This window comes from Polypterus senegalus, chromosome 16 (genome assembly GCF_016835505.1).
Source record: "Polypterus senegalus isolate Bchr_013 chromosome 16, ASM1683550v1, whole genome shotgun sequence".
NCBI classification, from domain to species: domain Eukaryota; kingdom Metazoa; phylum Chordata; class Cladistia; order Polypteriformes; family Polypteridae; genus Polypterus; species Polypterus senegalus.
This window is the reverse complement of record NC_053169.1, coordinates 75,007,296-75,026,495: the sequence shown is the minus strand read 5'-3', so window position 1 is coordinate 75,026,495 and position 19,200 is coordinate 75,007,296. Positions and strand designations below refer to the sequence as shown.

At 38.2% G+C, this 19,200-nt stretch overlaps 1 protein-coding gene across 1 annotated transcript in view; it reads right to left on the bottom strand.

Moving 5' to 3' along the window:
* The window catches only part of vps54 (VPS54 subunit of GARP complex), a 117,040-nt gene that overhangs the window by 30,106 nt on the left and 67,734 nt on the right, over positions 1 to 19,200 (bottom strand). Inside the window, exons 11-15 of the mRNA XM_039737915.1 lie at positions 17,791 to 17,887; positions 15,111 to 15,451; positions 12,735 to 12,864; positions 5,320 to 5,501; positions 1,243 to 1,355 (exon numbers count right to left, since the gene is read on the bottom strand). Coding sequence (XP_039593849.1) covers positions 1,243 to 1,355; positions 5,320 to 5,501; positions 12,735 to 12,864; positions 15,111 to 15,451; positions 17,791 to 17,887 — 863 coding nt within the window. The remainder of the gene's footprint in view (positions 1 to 1,242; positions 1,356 to 5,319; positions 5,502 to 12,734; positions 12,865 to 15,110; positions 15,452 to 17,790; positions 17,888 to 19,200) is intronic.

Sequence of the window (19,200 nt, the reverse complement as noted above, 5' to 3'; positions counted from 1 at the left end):
TTCCTTAATGAAAATACTATACTTTTCCCATTGAGGGACTATTGTTATCCTAAGGGCTCGAGTTATTCAGCTTCTTTTTATGTACAAATTAGCCAAGTAAATTACATGCAATAATTTCAAAGTAAACAGTCATAAATAATGGGGAAAACTATAATGTCTGGTCAAAAGCTTTAACAAATTGTAAGAGATTTTATGGTACCTTGTGTACAAATCTATTCATATACGCCAGAAAAGGAATGATACTATTTTACAATTATAATAAAATATTATGCTAAGTTTTAAGCTGGAATTTGTTAACCCTTTGCTTATGTTTATTAAGACATGAATACAACTTTGGAGAAAACAGCAAGTGACACATTTGTACTAAGTATAAAATAAAGGTTTTGCAATTTAATAATGTCAATAACCTGTAAAATATTAGAGTGGCAGTCTCATATCTCAGTCCTGGGGGAACCATAAGGCTGCAGGTTTTTTGTTCTAACCAGTTTCAAAATTATTGAGTCATTTTATCCCTGATTGATCTTACAGTTTCATTTTCTGGTGGTTTTTTTTTCCTCTCTCCTCTTATTCTGCATTTAGAAAAGACTAGATGTGTGAGATTTAGGTTCAAAAGAAATAAAAATATATTCATTTTCCTATTAATCCACCTTTACCTTTGGGGATTGCTCCCTTTAATTTTATCATAACAACAATTAATGAGTTAAGTAGACACAAGGGGAAAGGCTGCAGTTAATTCAGTGTTAGAACAGCTAGCGCAAAAATTAGGAAATATCACAAAAATGGGAATTCAAATCAAAAAGTTAATGAAAATACAGAAACCCAAAATAAAAAATGTTAAAATTATCTTCATGTAACCCACACAAATTCTTGTGACATTCAAATGAAATTTACTGTAACAAACCCAGTTTTAAAATTTTGGTGTCAAGCCTTTCATCATTCTGTATCAATTGCTATGGTGTCTAATTGTTTGCTGTTACTTGTCATTATACTGTAACAATAACATTCCAGTTGTGAAATTGGTTGGAACAAAAACCTGTACCCAGAAATGGTTCCCAATTACAAAAATTGGAAACCACTGCCTTAGAAGTGGATTAGAGGCCAATATTTCATTTTGAACATAATTCAAAGCAGACTCTGTAAAAATAATATACAAGTGATAGAATTTGTTTTTAACAACCATGTGTTTCCATTGCTGATCAGGGTTCTCCTCTCTGTATTTATATTCAAGATATTTATGCTTACCAGAGGTCTTTTTCTCAGGTAAACTTATTTTCCCATCTTCAATTGAATTTACAAGATCCTGAAATTCAGCTGGAACCTCTGCCTGCTTCCACCGTTCATTATCTAACAGAAGACTAAAAAAGAAAAAAAAAAAGACTCAACGTATTTCCCCCAAAATAAGACAGAGTCTTATAATAATTTTAGCTCCAAAAGATGCACTAGGGCATATTTTCAAGGGATGTCTTATATTTATTCATGTACAACAATATACATTTATCCAAATACAGTCATGTCATCTTCTGGAATATAGTCATAACTCTCCACATTCAAACCCTGAATTCCAACCTGAATTTCTTGCTACTCCAGCCACTTTTAAGATCCTCCAGGATCGATGTGCGTACTTTGATGTTTCATGAATGGTTCGATATAGTGAAGCAAAATGCTGATATACAAATGTATTCATGTTGCTTTTATATTCAAGTGTCGCATACTCCCCAAAGTAATTACACGATACATTTTAAAAGTCTCACATATCTTCTGTGCCGTCTTTTTAATTTTTTGCACCTTACAATACCATCAGAATGTATGGTGGCATATTTGAGCCATAGGAAAAAAAAAACAAGGACATAATGAAAATGTCTATTTTGTGATTAAAGTTGAAATTTTGACTTTAAACTCGAAATGTCCACTTTAACCTTGTAGTTTACTTCATCATTACAGTAGACCGTCGTAAATGTCATCTTAAAACTGACCCAGTTGTTAATCGCTGGGGCTTCCTCCTGACCTGACAGCAGCAGAAAAGAGCAAGCAAGAATAGATCACCTCGTAGAACACATTAAATGTATGATATTCCAGCTCTCTGCACATTTAGAATCCTTAGATTTATACTTGATATCACTTTCATGATGAAATGCATTAAAATATGCATGTTACATTTTACAGATAAGTCATTAACTTCATTTAAGTAATGAATACTGTTAATAATTACACATATGGGGATGGCATGGTGGCAGACTGGTAGTGCTGCTGTCTAGCAGGGAGTCGCGTCCCTTGTGATCCCTGCCTGGAGTTTGCAGGTTTTCCTGGTGGGTTTCCACAGTGTGCTCAGTTTTCCATCCAAAGACATGGAGGTTTGGGGATTTGGTGAAGCTACAATGACATTAGTGTATGTGTTGCGCCTATGCTTCTGGAATGGACTCATCCCTGAATTGATTGATGTAATCATTAAACATCCTTTTCAGAGAGATTGTGGCAAGATGTCCTCGGAATTTAATGGATGTTTTCAGGCACACGTGTCACATCACATGCCTTACTTTTCAGCTGACGATTTTGACTAGGGCTTATTTTTGGGGTAGGTATAGGTATTTTTGGGTATATTACAGAGCAGCCTGATAATCGTGCTAGGGCTTAATTTTCAGAATAGGTTTTATTTTTGGGGAAACACAGGTATAATAAAAATATAATGTATAGATGTTCTGAGTTGCCTTGTTTGTAAAAATGAAAAGTGCAGTTGAAGATTTAAGCACAAGACCAGTGTGTTTCATGATCTAAAGTGAAGTCTTCACTTGTGATCCTGCTCTACTGTATTCTTCAAAAGACTTGCCTCCAGCAGAATCTCAACTTAGAAATACTATTTACCGTATTATGTTTTGAAGTGGTATTTATTTGATGGTATTTGCCTTTTCTTATGGAACTCCCCTGTGAACAATGTCTGCCATTTTTTTTTTCTTTTTTCTTTCTAGAAGTACTGAAGTTCTAAACAAGCTAAAACCATTCTATTAAATTTTACTTGTTGACTTAACCACTATTTTCCACAACACACATGAATCACTAAGACACAATGACAGAATATTACCTAATGGTTACTAGGCTAAACAGTTCACCTCAGGGTTTGACTAGAGAGTAGGTCCCTTATTTCAAAACTCAAACCAAAATAGCTCAAAAAAGATGTGCATGTGAAATGAAGAAAGAAACAAATCTATGCTGTAAACAGTTATATGCATTATATTATACAGGTGCTGGTCATAAAATTAGAATATCATGACAATGTTGATTTATTTTAGTAATTCCATTCAAAAAGTGAAACTTGTATATTAGATTCATTAATTACACACAGACTGATGTATTTCAAATGTTTATTTCTTTTAATTTTGATGATTATAACTGACAACTAATGAAAGTCCCAAATTCAGTATCTCGGAAAATTAGAATATCAATTAAGACCAATGGAAAAAAAGGATTTTTAGAAATGTTGGCCAACTGAAAGGTATGAACATGAAAAGTTATGAGCATGTACAGCACTAAATATTTAGTTGGGGCCCCTTTGGCCTGGATTACTGCAGCAATGCGGCGTGGCATGGAGTGGATCAGTCTGTGGCACTGCTCAGGTGTTATGAGAGCCCATGTTGCTCTGATGGTGGCCTTCAGCTCTTCTGAATTGTTGGGTCTGACGTATTGCATCTTCATCTTCACAATACCCCATAGATTTTCTATGGGGTTAAGGTCAGGCAAGTTTGCTGGCCAATCAAGAACAGGGATACCATGGTCCTTAAACTAGGTACTGGTAGCTTTGGCAATTTGTGCAGGTGCCAGGTCCTGTTGGAAAATGAAATCTGCATCTCCATAAATTTCGTCAGCAGCAGGAAGCATGAAGTGCTCTAAAACTTCCTGGTAGACGGCTGCGTTGACCTTGGACCACAGAAAACACAATGGACCAACACCAGCAGATGACATGGCACCCCAAACCATCACGGACTGTGGAAACTTTACACTGGACCTCAAGCAATGTGGATTCTGTGCCTCTCCTCTCTTCCTCCAGACTCTGGGACCTTGATTTCCAACGGAAATGCAAAATTTACTTTCATCAGAGATCATAACTCAGCAGCACTCCAGTCATTTTTGTCATTAGCCCAGTTGAGACGCTTCTGATGCTGTCTCTTGTTCAAGAGTAGCTTGACACAAGGAATGCGGCAGCTGAAACCCATGTCTTGCATACGTCTGTGCGTGGTGGTTCTTGAAGCACTGACTCCAGCTTCAGTCCACTCTTTGTGAATCTCCCCCACAGTTTTGAATGGGGTTTTGTTTCACAATCCTCTCCAGGGTGCGGTTATCCCTATTGCTTATACACTTTTTTCTACCACATCTTGTCCTTCCCTTCGCCTCTCTATTAATATGCTTGGACACAGAGCTCTGTGAACAGCCAGCCTCTTTAGCAATGACCTTTTGTGTCTTGCCCTCCTTGTGCAAGGTGTCAATGGTCGTCTTTTGGACAACTGTCAAGTCAGCAGTCTTCCCCATGATTGTGTAGCCTACAGAACTAGACTGAGAGACCATTTAAAGGCTTTTGCAGGTGTTTTGAGTTAATTCACTGATTAGAGTGTGGCACCAGGTGTCTTCAATATTGAACCTTTTCACAAAATTCTAATTTTCCGAGATACTGAATTTGGGACTTTCATTAGTTGTCAGTTATAATCATCAAAATTAAAAGAAATAAACATTTGAAATACATCAGTCTGTGTGTAATGAATGAATCTAATATACAAGTTTCAATTTTGAATGGAATTACTGAAATAAATCAACTTTGTCACGATATTCTAATTTTATGACCAGCACCTGTACATCTTTGGAAGAACAATTCCTTTGATGAAAAGCTCAACTACAAGCACCTCCAGGCTACAACTCAAACTATGTGAATATCATTACCATGTAATGAGAGCCACTGATCTATTCTAAGGAATTTATTGGTTTGGAAATAAATGATCATGTTCGATAGTTGTCAAGTAAGTCAACTCTAAAGAGTAGGATGTGGAAAAATTTGTCTTAAAAGAGGCGTGGGCCTTAAACGAACACCACCCCAAACCTACCAGTAGTAACATGACATGTAAAACTCTGGATAAAATTTCTCCTTAAAATATGTGGATCTCATTAGAAAATAAGAGAACCATCAGATATCAAAAATAAGCTAATATAGCATTCTCAAGCCCACTGAACACAATTTTATCTTTTAAAAACATCAATTACAAAGTTCACAGCAATTAAAAAAGTCATGTACAGGTATTACAAATGTACCAGTTTCTCAATAAGTATGACAAATAGTACCTTAACTTTGTCTTTCTCTCATCATGGAAGCGGTGAACTATCTTGTTGGCTTGACTCTGCAAAGCCACCCTTAAAGACATACTCTTTCTTCCACAAATGGATTCTGTTTCCTGAGCAAAGGCCTCCACAGCCCGAGAAAGGGCAACAAATTCCGATGAATTTAGCTTTTCAAGGAAGCCATCCTAGAACAAACATATAGTATCGCTATTACTGTGATTAAAATTCTAACAAATGTAAACAGATGTTATACACGAGGTGTACATTAATGCAAAATAAACACATGAAAAAATGCCACCAAAAATGGAAAATTATTGAATTTAAAAAAGTAGTATAAGGCTGTTCAACATCCCATACTTAATCTTATATATATTATTAAATGGTTTTAACAAAGTTAGAAAAGTCTGTTAAACAATCCAGCTGGGGAAGATGGGTTGTATTTACATGGTGTATCAATATAAAGGATTCATTGGCTTATTGATACCTAGTCATGAGTGTTAGCAGAGTCAGTAAAAAAAAAAGACTTATATTTTTCTTTTGCTTTATATCACACAGCATTCAGAGAGTGTTATTAGGGATCTAAGGGGGGTTTATGACAATGGTTCCATCTCAAACTTTCTCTGAACAAGTCAAGTCCAGTTGGGGTGCATGCAATGGTACAGTGTGTTGCTGCACCCACTACATGATGAAACAACTCGGGATCCCAGTTTGCAACCCTCCAGATAGACACGTGGTCCAGTCCCACACTCTGAAAATTACCCTCTGTCTGCCACAGCCAGGTGTTATGTGGGTGACCCTTTGGTCTGGTCCAGCAACTCGGGTCCCCAGCAATGAGGATCTTACGAGCTGGATCACCCTTGGGGAAACGCACCACATGGCCATAGTGCCGTAACTGACGGTCCGTTACAATGCATGTAATGTGCCTCATTCGGAACTCCATGAGCAACCGCTCATTTGACACAAAGTCAAACCAATGGCATCTAAGGATTTTCCGGAGAGACACAGTACCAAAGGAGTCCAGTCTTCGTCTCCAGTCACTGGATAGCGTTCATGTCTCACAACCATATAGCAAGACAGGAAGCACCAGGACTCTAAAAAGATTTGGACCTTTGTCCTTTTGCATAGATATCGGGAGAGCCACACACCCCTTTCCAGCAACCTCATGACCACCCATGCTCTCCCAACCCATCTACGGAGTTCATAGGAAGAGTTACCAGAGGCATGAATGTCACTGCTGAGGTAAGTAAACCTCTCGACAAGGTCTACACTCTCTCCGCAGACAGACACACTGCTAATGGCTGTGCCCAAGAGGTCATTAAAGGCCTGGATCTTGGATTTCATCCAGGACACTCGCAAGCCCACTCAAGACTCCTCGCTCAGTCTCTTGAGCATCCCGATCAGAGCCTCCATTGACTCCACGAAGATCACAGCATCGTCAGCAAAGTCGAGATCCGTGAATCTTTCTTCACCAACAGATGCTCCACAGCCGCTGGACCCCACGACCTTGCCCAACACCCAGTCCATACAAGCACTGAACAGAGAAGGAGCAAGAACACACGCCTGACAAACCCCAGAATGAACTTGCCTCCACTCTGCACAGCACTCACAGTACAAGTGTACAGGCCGGCCATGATATCCAGCAACCTCGAGGGGATCCCGCGAACCCTTAGGATGTCCCACAGGGCAGCTCGATCAACTGAGTCGAATGCTTTGTGAAAAAAAGAACAAAGGCTGCAAAGACACTCTGCCAATATTCACGTTTGTGCTCCATGAGAACCCTCAGATATTTTTTATTGCTCTGAACATTATACAGGGTATGGAAATTCTGATTAAGTAGTCACTTCCTGGTGCTGGGAAAATTTCATGGCAGAGATTGAAAGAAAAAATCAGCTTTGAGAGTTTGGAACAGATGTCTACGGTTCACATTCTAGTAAATGTACAGTGGTATCTGACATTCAGATTATGTGGTCAGTTGTTACTTGTGTGGAGTTTGTACTTTCATCCGGTGTCCACACATGTTTTTCTCTGGTTATTCTGGTTTTCCACAAACACCTCAAAACATATGCAGAATAAGTTACAGTAAATAGGACTCTAAACGAGACCTGTGTAAGTGTCAAAATCTAAAAATAAAATAATGAAACATTTAATATAACCACTAGCTGGACAAACACCTATAGAAAATACGCTCTCTGTAACCAAAACTACTAAAAGTAGCAAACTAATTTGCATAAAACAGTACACTGAAAAGGTGATATAATTTTTTGTACTTCAAAACCTACCAGTCCAGAAGAGGGTTACATGTGGCAGTGTCAACAATTGAAGCAAACTGATTTCTGTCTGAAGTGTCACCTAATAATGTTAATGCACTACTCATTGAATATCACTGTCAACTACTTCAAAAAATGAAGAGAACAAACTCTGTTGCTTCAGCTAGCAGTCTCAAGAACAGATTATTCTACATATAGTGCCCTCCTTAATATTTGGGGCAAAAACACATTTTTCCTTGATTTACCCCTCTGGTCAACAATTTAAAATTACAAATCAAACATACATTTCAGTCACACCATGCAGAAATGACAACACTTTAAGTACGGTACCCACAATTTCAGGGCACCATCACGTTTGGGACAATAGGCTATATGTACATTCTCTTCCAGATTCTGCATCAGCCAGCTGCTGCACTTCTGGCGCCGATATCAAAAAGAAGTACCTATGGCATTTTTCACCCAATTACTTCAAGACGCACCCAGATGTAACCCAGGTTAACGATATGAGACACATTGTGTGTTTAAAAAAAAAAAAATGTGCCAAATGTCAGGAGCTAAAAAGGAGAAAGGCTTCAAACTATATGTTTCAAGCTAAATCTACAATTACAAAGGTAAGATTTGGATGTATTAAAAACTTTTGTCTACTATAAACTTTACATGGAACAAATATGTGATACATTAGGCTTCTTTAAAAATACAGAATTTCAATAATTACTCATTTAACTTTATTAAGGGAATATGTATGTAAGTTTAATACTGCAATGTCACTGGACATGTTATATCAGCCACCAAAAGAATGAGCTGGCATTACATCATCAATAGCAGGAGTGCCTATAAAACGTCAACTCTGCACAGTCGCATTGCTTTTTCCGACTAGTGCGATAAAAGCCAAGCAATTCTTTTAAGGACCTCAAAGAACCATCTAAACAGTAAAGAATCTGTCCATTGTGGTACTCTGTGCTAATGCTAAAATACATAATAACATGAGTCTGCTAGATTTTTTACTTTGTAAAAAGCAAATGTCTCTATCAGATTCAGGAAAATGGTGAATGCCTAACCACTGCTTCATTGTAAGGTTCTCAATTTGTTTCCTCAGCTGGAGGATCTCCTCTCTGAGACACGTTTTCATCAAGTGCTAGGTTGACAATTGCTGGATCCAGAGCCAAAGTCCAGTTGTGGTTCTCAAGGATTTTATCATCCTCCTTCTTGCCTGGTGTGTCATCCTCTGTCAGTCACTTTTTTAAAGTGGAACAGAGAAATTGTTCCACTCAAACAACGTAGGAACTGCTCCCTACTTTAACAGTCGCTGCCCTGTCTCATACCTGGCTCTCGAGAATTGTCTTTTTTAAAATGCTGGCTACAAACTCGGGTATGGGGACTAACCGTAAAGCTCTCTCTTCGGAGAACGATGATCCATTTAGATCGGGTTTCCGCAACTGAGGCAAATGAATGAAAACTAAGTATCTTGTTATACTTACTGGAATCTTGACACAAAGGTACACAACAATGTTCAGCTCTAGAGCTATCTGTATGCTGAAACTTCTTTTTCTCTGATATTCTTGCCACTAATCAAAAATCACAACTGCAGTATGGACCATGGAAGTAACTGAGCTGGCTGAGATTTCACCAGAAGTACATCAGTGCTACCGTGTGCAGATAGTTTATTGGTGTCACGGGTGTTTGCGACTACTCAGGTGTATTTTATTGCTTCATTAGTGCAGCCATAACATACCTAAGGCGTGCTTCTACCTACAGACTACCTTAGGAGTATGCAGTTTCCACTGTTCAACATTAGGAGAAGAGCTGCGCCAACAAAAGTCAAAGAACCCATTATGAAGTTGAAAAACAAGAATAAAACCATTGGAGACATTGGTAAAACCTTAGGGTTACCTAAATCAACTTTCTGTAACTTCATTAAGAAGAAAGAACACACTTGTGAGCTCAGTAATCGCAAATAGACAGGTAGGTCAAGGAAGACCTCCACTGGTGATAAAAGAACTATCCTCACTATGGTAAAGGAAAAGTCCAAAATGCCTGTCTGACAGATCAGAAACAGTTTTCAAAAGGAACTGGTCAAGGTCGAATGCATACCACCTCATCGTTTAAACATGGTGGGGGGGCTGTTATTGCTTGGGCATGTATGGTGGCCACAGGTACTGGCACACTTACCTTAATTAACGATATAACTGCTCATGGCATATAGAAACATTGTATCTGCTCAGGTTCCAGTAAATAGCTCCAAACACACTGAATGCTGCTTTATCCTACAACAAGATAATCATCCCAAACATACTGCTAAAGCAACACAGGATTTTCTGAAGCTATAAAATTTACAATTCTTAAATGGCCAAGCCAGTCACCAGACAAAAATCTAACTGAGTCTGCCTTCCATACAGTGAAGAGAAAACTAAAGGGGACACGCTCCCGAAACAAGCTGGAACTGAAGATGGCTGTACAGGATTGACAGCGCATCACCAAAGAAGATACTGAGCACCTGATTCTGTCTATGAATCACAGATTTCAAGCAGTCATTGCATACAAGTGATATACAACAAAGTATTAAATATGACTGCTTTAAAACATCTGCAATTGATCTGTCCCAAACATTATTGTGCCCTGAAATGGGGAACCATGTATAAAAAGTGCTGTCATTTCTACATGGTGTGACTGAAATGTATGCAAATACTCTTAAATTACAATTTGCATTGTTTGATTTGTAATTCTAAACTGTGAAGCAGAGGGGTAAATCAAGGAAAAATGTTTATTTGGCCCAAACATTACAGAGTGCACTGTATATTATTGACTTCTAGTCACGGGAAGAAGAGGTGTTTTAGAATCAGATCATGGGTAATTCTGAGTTTGCTTTACCAAGTGTGTAACTGTACAAGTATTTGTATTGCGCCGTTCAGTTCAGAACATTTGGTTCGGTGTGCATTATGATCTGAGTGAATATACAGTAGTCTAGATTTAACACTAGAATTACCAGAGCCTACGAGAAAACTTGTAAATCCGGCCCACCTTAAATCCACTCACACCTCTCTGTCAGCGTCTTTGTCCTGTAAATGTGCTGATTAATACAAGCAGCCGGCTATTCCATCCCCACCATCGCAGAACGTTCACTAAGTTCTCCCAGCTCGTGCCTTGTTTGATTATCTGGGAGTGAACTGCTGGAGTTTTAGAGTAGAAATAATAGATCGTTATTTGGAACACTTGCACTTCATATGTGTTCCATTTCTACAGTAATCTGTGTAAACACATTGTTAAAACAGAAACTTTTTCATATTTTAGTAATAAATGTTAAAAAATGTAAGCATAAACTATAGAATGTGTGAAGCCAGAAGTGCAAAGATCAAATAAACACTTTCACAAAAGGTTCAAGGACGATACAACAGCTTCTGTGGCGTAGCGGTAAGAATTGCTGACTTGTAATCAAGGGCCACCGGTTCGATCCCCACTGCCTCCTATATTTACTGTTTTCAGGAGTGAGCTGCTCTTATTGTTAATATTATACAGCACACACATAAATTTGGTTTTCGTTTGTAACAGACCATGTACATTGACAGTACTGTACTTGTAAAAGTTACCGTTTTTTTCACTTTTATTCTCTCACTCACGATCACCATCCATACTTCCGCCCTAGGGATCTGACGCTGTTAGTTTTTATTTGAAACTGGGAATAACTGTAGATGTGAGTAGTGTTTTGAGGCAATGGAACTGGACATTCTCTGATCTGGAGGGATAAAAGCTGACACACAAACGCTGGTGACTCTGCCTTCTTCGTATCTCACCGTCACTTTATTTTTTTATTCAGTTTTATTGAGTGTTCCTGCTCACGCAGAATTAGTATGCACCTTATGGTTTATGATGTCAAAAAAAAAAAAAAAAAAAACACAGACGTAGGTATATATGATATTTTGAAGTAATCATTTTATGACATGAATAGTACCAATCAAAAAACATTATCGCACTAATGCAATATTATTTGAAAACAAGCAGCGTCAGCGTGGGTGTGAATTTACGCTGCCGCTGTTACTAAGAGTCAGATCACTAATAGGCAGGCTTAGAAAACTCTGTCAGTTGGGGCTCCAGTAAGTTTATCTTCTCACACAAAAATGAAGGCCTTTCTTTTTTGTCTTATAGAAACCCACTTCTTAACTAGATTCTGTTTTTCAAATGGAGTGAGGACAAGCTGATTGCTTGTATCTGCAGTGACAGGTTATAGAGGTTATCCCAGAATATGAAATATATTTTTTGAAATCAACACGACACACTTGAATGTAATTTCTAAACCATGATGATATCTGTAGAATGAGGTAGGTAGTAGTTCGCATCTCTTAATGTCTCATATACTATATGCTCTACTGGAGACAGTTAATGGAATATGGCTGGGCTATGAAGGGTGGCGATATCCCTATGGAATTCTCAGGAAGAAAGCTACAATGTGTATTTGAGTATAGTTTAATTGGAAACTGGCACCAGGTAAGACTGATTTTAAAGAGTGCACAATGGTTGAGATGATCGTCAGTTTTAATTGCTCAGTTAAAGTGTCCCTAATTAAGCATTACAGGCAACTGTCTATCAAAGGCTGTGCTATCATACACCAAAACAAATGATATTCTGGAAGCATCTAATGAAAGACTAAAGTATGCCAGATCACAAAAGTCCAAGCTGCTCTCATCCAATACTAGTCCAGATGTAGTTAGCAATAATTAATTCAACAACAGACATAGTAATGGATGCAAAGAATGGAAATGTATCACTGTGACTGTTCAGTCTATGGTCAAAGGCTTCTTCTAAAGATTATACCTCTGTAGATAATGGATAGCACTGATTTAAGCACTGTGAGGGTCTGCTGTCTGCTGCAACAGGGTCACCATGCATGAAAGATTTAAAGCAACTACCATCAACATCATCCTTTCACTGTCAAACTCAAAGCCAAAATTTGTCATACTATGGGCCAATAAACTCTCAATATTTTTGGTGTATTTTGGTAGCATTATAAACCCCAGAAACCATAATTGTCTAACCTCATTGTCTTTTTGTGGTATACTGCCAGTTGTGAGGACTATAAAATCAGTAAAAAAGGCGTACAAATAGCAAAAATAAGGACAAAATATTCTTTCCTCTCCAAAAGAGAATATAACAGTTTACCTTAGCTCTTGCCATGAGAAATTTGACACATCGGTCATGACATACATCAGAGGCTGTGTAAAGCAACTTCTGAATACTATCTGCAATTCCTCCTAGTTCAAGGTCTGTCAGCTTCATATCTTCATTAATTCTAAAAAATAAAAAAAGAACAGATAAAGTCACAACACTTCAAAAGCTACCGTTGTTTGAATTTACTAAATACACAGAATAAACTGTATTATATGCACAATTGTAATTCATAAATACTCACTCCAATATTATTAGGGCGACAACAACTACATCAATGTGATGGATAGTAAACTAACAAGATGAAAATACCTGTCAATAAATCTTGTTATTAATTAGTTGCCTTATTATATACTACTTACATCACTTAACTGACCAAAAGTAATGCTAAACAGATTTTTGAGAAATGGCAAAGACACAGGACGTTGATATGGTGGAGAATTAAATACTCAAAAAGAACTCAAAGGAGGAGGGAAAAAAAAAACGAGTCAAGAACTCAAAAGTGAGGAGTTGCTGTCCTCTAGAGGGTAAAAATACATTCTAGAAAATTTTACACAATAGTTTCACTTCAATTTTGAAAACAGAAATGGAATTGTTAAGCTGGACATTAAAATTAAAAACAAGACTATACACTTTTTGGTCAATGTAATTTTATAGCCTACTTTTACTATTGTTATAAAGGAGAGCATTGTGCAAGTAAAATAAATGTGCATAGAACATTGCATTTTTAAACTCTTGAATAACTGAGTAATTTAAATAATAAATCAACCAAATATTTGATTAGTAAAAAACAGCCAGAGCCCTACATTTTATAATATACTTGCAACCAATGTTGTGCTTACACCATACTTTTGAACTTCTGCTTTTCTAAGTAATAAAAATAGTTATAATGTATAAAATGTATTAATTTTTGAAGTGTACCAAAAACAGGCTTGTGCAGAAAGCTCTTAGTGAAACACTAACCCAAGAAGATGCTGCAAATATTTCAGGTAGGCTTTATGGCCTATTACAGTCTAGATTAAGAAACTGGTACCACAATGCACCATGTGGAAATTAATTTAGAAACAAGTTTATAAAAAAAATCAAAAAAAGAAAAAAGTAATCAATCTTTGGAAATTGAAATACAACACTGAAATAGTTTTACTTCAAATTGTATAAAATTATGCAAACCTAACAGATCAAATAACACAAAAAGTTTGAAATTCATTTAACTATTTAATAAACAAACAATTTCTAATGTCCTATTAAAACATCTCACCTTTTGATTTCAATAACAGCTTTCTGCTTAGTGGAAGTAACAGCAGTCAGACCTTTTCTGGTTACCGTATACTGATCAGTCACGTACAATGCTGTAAACTAATTTGCCCCACCCAGGGCTCGCAAAAAATTTAAAAATCCCTGGTAGCCCTTTGGGCAGGCACTCTTCAGTTTTTGGTTGCCCAAAATAAATTTTAGAAGCCCGAATAAAAAAGAGATTATTTTTTTAATGTATAATATTGTAAAGGAAACAAAACATTAATCAAAAAATTGTTTAAACACAAATTATAACAACTGTATAAAAATAACAATCATCAGCTCAAATATTTGGTTCTAATTGAACAGAAATTTCTATGAACTTGTAAGAACTGTGTAGAACATGAATCAGTCTATGTCAGATTCTGAATCTGAAATTTCCACTGAAGTCACGGATGAGAAAATGCCACTCGACGTTGAGGGCATAGCATCTCCTTCATCCGCTTTCTCTTCCTGTGCATCGGCCTCCATTTCACTGCTCTTTGTTCTTGTCGGGGTTTGGATGGACTGGATTTTTGTTTTTTGTTTCTTTTTGTTTGTTAAAGAAATTTAATTGTTGTAAGCTATCCAAGTGTGGATAGTGTGCATCTAGCTGTATAAACTTTGTTTAGCTAGATAGCTAAGTTAGTGTTGTCCTCCTGTCATGTTTCTGTTTTATGTGTTATTTTCTCCATAGTTTATAAGATTTTTCTTTTTGACAATAAATGGAGTCTGTTTTTATTTCACTGGTTTAGTTCTTTTCTGTGTTTTGTTTCAAACTCTCTCGCATGTGTAGCCTATTTATATTCCCCCAAGCCTTTTGGTAGGCCGTAACAAACACACAAGCACCAAAAGTCTGCAACTGTTGTAGTTTCTGAAGTGTGCAGTGGTAAAAAAAAAAAAAAAAAAGTTTTTTCTGCCATGTGCATTTAAGGCTTGTTTCAAATTTGTTATTAGTAAATTGACACTATAACCAATAAGTTCTTAATTAAATCAAACATGTAAAGAAACATTAAAGTCATTTTGTATGTGGCACCTGTGAAAATGAGAGCATGTCTTATGTCTGAAACGCTATTTAATTAACAAACTAAAACTTACGTTATCTCCACTCCTCCAGGAGTAACTGAAGATGAGGACTGCTCTCTGCTTGAAGATGATTCTGTAGTGCATTCCTGATCTGAAGTAGAGTCACTGCCAGAAGGTTCTGAATTTACAGTTAATGTCCTTTGGTTTTTAATCTCTGTTTCTAATGAACATTGCTCCACTTCTCCAAAAGCATCACTTAAAAACATTCCTTCAGTTGTTAAATATGCTACTTCAGATTCAACAATGGAGTTTTTTGCTGAGCTTCCACTACTAAAAGTCCCATCAAGGATGCATGTTTTCTGACTTCTGTCCAAAACCAGCAGGACTACACTTCTAATGACGTTGAGGGTTGCCTTAAGCAAGGAAGGCAAAAATAAAAAAAAAAAAAATAAATTAATTGTATTATTTATAAAAAAATAAATTAATTGTATTATTTATATATATTTATATATATATATATATATATATATATATATATATATATATATATATATATATATATATATATATATATATATATATATATATATATATATATATATATATATATACACACACACACACACACACACACAGTGGTACCTCGGTATACGTCTGCTTTGGAATAAGTCCAACTTGGCATACGTCATGTTTAGAGGCAAAATATTTGGCTTGGTATACGACCTTTGTTTGGAATACGACTCGTGTGCTAGAACAACACGTGTGGTATACCGGGGCGCGCCTTCAAAAAAAAAAAAGTTTTAACCTGTACAGTAATCCCTAACTATATCACGCTTCGACTTTCGCAGCTTCACTCTATCGTGGATTTTATATGAAAGCATAACTAAATATATAACGCGGATTTTTCGCTGCCTCTGTGGACAATGTGTCTTTTTACTTCCTGTACATGCTTCCTCAGTTGGTTTGCCCAGTTGATTTCATACAAGGGACGCTATTGGCGAATAACTGAGAAGCTAACCAATCAGAGCACGCAGTTAAGTTCTCCTGACTGAGAAGCTAACCAATCAGAGCACGCAGTTAAGTTCCTGCCTGCTGAATGGGGTGTTAACCAGGAAGTCTCGTCTCGCTCATTCAGCATCAACGTGTTTCACTGTGTAAAGAGTTAACTTTTATGCTCTTTTGTGTTTATTTTTGTGCATAGCTAAGCCCTTCATTATGGCTCAAAAACGATCTGCTACTGCTTCAGGGGCCGTGCCCAAGCGCAAACAGAAGATGTTAATGATTGCTGAAAAGGTAAACGTTTTGGATTTGTTGAAGGCTACTATTCTTTTTAATTAAAAAATAGGAAAGGAATATAAGATCTACGGCCGCAGTGTCCTTTTAACCAGGGTGCAAAACGAGTTGTAAGTGGATGTAATAAGGCAGTAGTCTGGATGGAATCTGCTTTAGGGATTTGGATTGAAGACTGCCAGAAGAAGAACAACGGCAGTGCTACACAATCGCCTGAAGTGGCTCCTTTGGAAGAGGTGTAACGCTCTCCTTTGCTGTGCTGTAAAATTAAACTCATTGTTATCGGACAAGTCATTTTCATTTATTTCATCTACTTGCTTTTGTATTTATGTATTTTAGTATTAAGCGGTGTTTAAATTATTTTATACAACCCCATCAATGTATAATATGCCAATAACAATAGGATTTTTTTTTCATGGGAACGAATTAATCATTTTCCCCATTATTTCTTATGGGAAAAATTTGTTTGGTACAAGGGATTAAGGACGTATACCAAGGTACCACTGTGTGTGTGTGTGTATATATATATATATATATATATATATATATATATATATATATATATATATATATATATATATATATATATATATATATACACACACACATTGTGGTCCCGGCTGGGACGCCCAGGAGGAGGAGAGGAGGGCTCGTGCCTCCTCCAGACCGCGAGGGGGCGTCCGTCTTGGTTGTGTAGGGGACCACGGGTACAGGGCTTGAAAGCCCAGCCCTGTAGGGACCCGTGGACACCGCCGGGCGGCGCCCCGATGCCGGTTTACCCTGTGTGGTCTTTGGCCGGGACGCCTTGGAAGACCGGAGGAGGGCGTGTGCCTCCTCCAGACTGAGTGGGAGCGTCCGTCCTGGTTAGGCAGGGGGCCTCGGGTACAGGGCTTGGAAGCCCAGCCCTGTAGGGACCCGTGGCCACCGCCAGGCGGCGCCCCGGTGCCTAATTATCCCGGGAGCCCGGCACTTCCGCCACACCAGGAAGTGCCGGGGGGAAGATTTTGTGTGGCGCCCGGAGAGCTGCCAGGAAAGCAGCCGACACTTCCGCCACGCTGGGGTGGCTAAGGAGAAGAGGCCGGAAACACCTGGGGCTCATCCGGGGCATTATTTAAGGGGCCACCTCCCTCCAGTCATTTGGTGGAAGTCGGGAGGAAGCAGACGGAGCTGGAGAGAGGACAGGAGGCGGCCAGAGGAAAGGCACAGTGACTCTGGGCCCTGGACTTTTGGGGGATTCAGTGCCAGCAGCACTGGGGTTGTGTGAGTGCACGTGACTTTTGTATATTATATATAGTGTAAATAAACAGTGTGTGGAGCAAAATATGTCGTCCGTCTGTCTGTGCTGGGGCCAGCGTTCACAACATATATACATACATACATACACACACATATACACATACATACATACATACATACACACACACGCATAGGTAGGAAGAGAAATGTAAAAAACATTTCTTACCTTAATTCTGGTTAGAAAATGTATAAAAGTTGTAAATATGTTCTTTGAAAGTTCTAGCCATTGAAGAAAGTTCATCATTCTCATCTGATCTGCAAGTCTTTTAAGTGCAAAATAAAAACAGTTTTTACAAAGTTCATTACATTAAACAACTGTTTAAAAATACAAGATATAAAGGTAGCAGATTAACCAAGAAAAATAAAAAACCTTTCACAATAATTAAAATTTTACTGGTCACATTTCCACACTATCTAATGCCACCAAACTTCTCCAGTTTAGAAATACTGCAAAGCTAAGGTGGATACTTATTACGCAGTATAAAGAAAAGCTAGCTTATTCACTTATATTTAGCAGAGATGAGCCCTGTATATACTTGTCAAGATGTTCAAATTGTTTGATTATCGCTCCATAATTATTTCACAGAGGCAATTATTTTAGGAATAGAGAAATATTCATATAAATTAGTTCTTAAATTAATATAGTAGCCATCAGTTAATTTGTGACACATAAGATATACACAGTAATAAATTATTTAGGCTGCTTTTCTGAAAACAATTTCTTTACAAAATGTATTAATGCCAATCATTAATGGACTTACTTTGCAATTACAGAAAGGAGTTCTTAAAGCAGCAGAGATAAATAAAACACTGTCAGAGATGTCTGGGGCAGTCACCCGGCCGGGACGCCCAGGAGGAGGGCTTGCGCCTTCCCCAGACCATGTGGGGGCGACCACTCTGGTACCTTTGGGGGGCCACGGGTACAGAGCTTTGAAGCTCCACCCTGTAGGGGCCCGTGGTCACCGCCAGGGGGCCCCCCCTATGCCTTTGGAGCCCTGGACCTCAGCACTTCTGCCACACCCAGAAGTGGGGGGGGAAGAAAAGCGGGGACACCCGGAGTGCTTCCGGGGATGCAGCAAGCACTTCCGCCACAAAGGGGCGTGTCGGTGGGAAGATTGCCTGGAAACACCTGGAGCACATCTGCGTGATTATAAAAGGGGCTGCACCTCCCTTAATTCAAGGCTGGAGTCAGGTGAGGAGAAGGACAGAGCTTGGTGGAGGAGGCAAGGAGGCGGCCTGAAGAGAGTGAGGCATTGTGAAGAGGCCAGGACTTTGGGGACTTGTGGGGTTTGTGAGCACTTCATTGTAAATATGGAGCACTTAAATAAATGTGTGTTGGGTGATTTCAACGTGCCTGCCTGTCTGTGTCCGGGCCAGTCTCCATAACACTAAAACTTCAAAACAAATTAGGTCTTCATCTATTTTATTATCATAAAAGCATTTGCAACATTTAATGTAGGATAGAAACAATTTTACTTCTGTTGTTTAAGGTCATGTCTTTTTTTAACCCACTTAATCAGACCAGGGTCACATGGGGGTTTGGTGCTCATCCCAGCTAGCAAAGGATGCAAGGCAG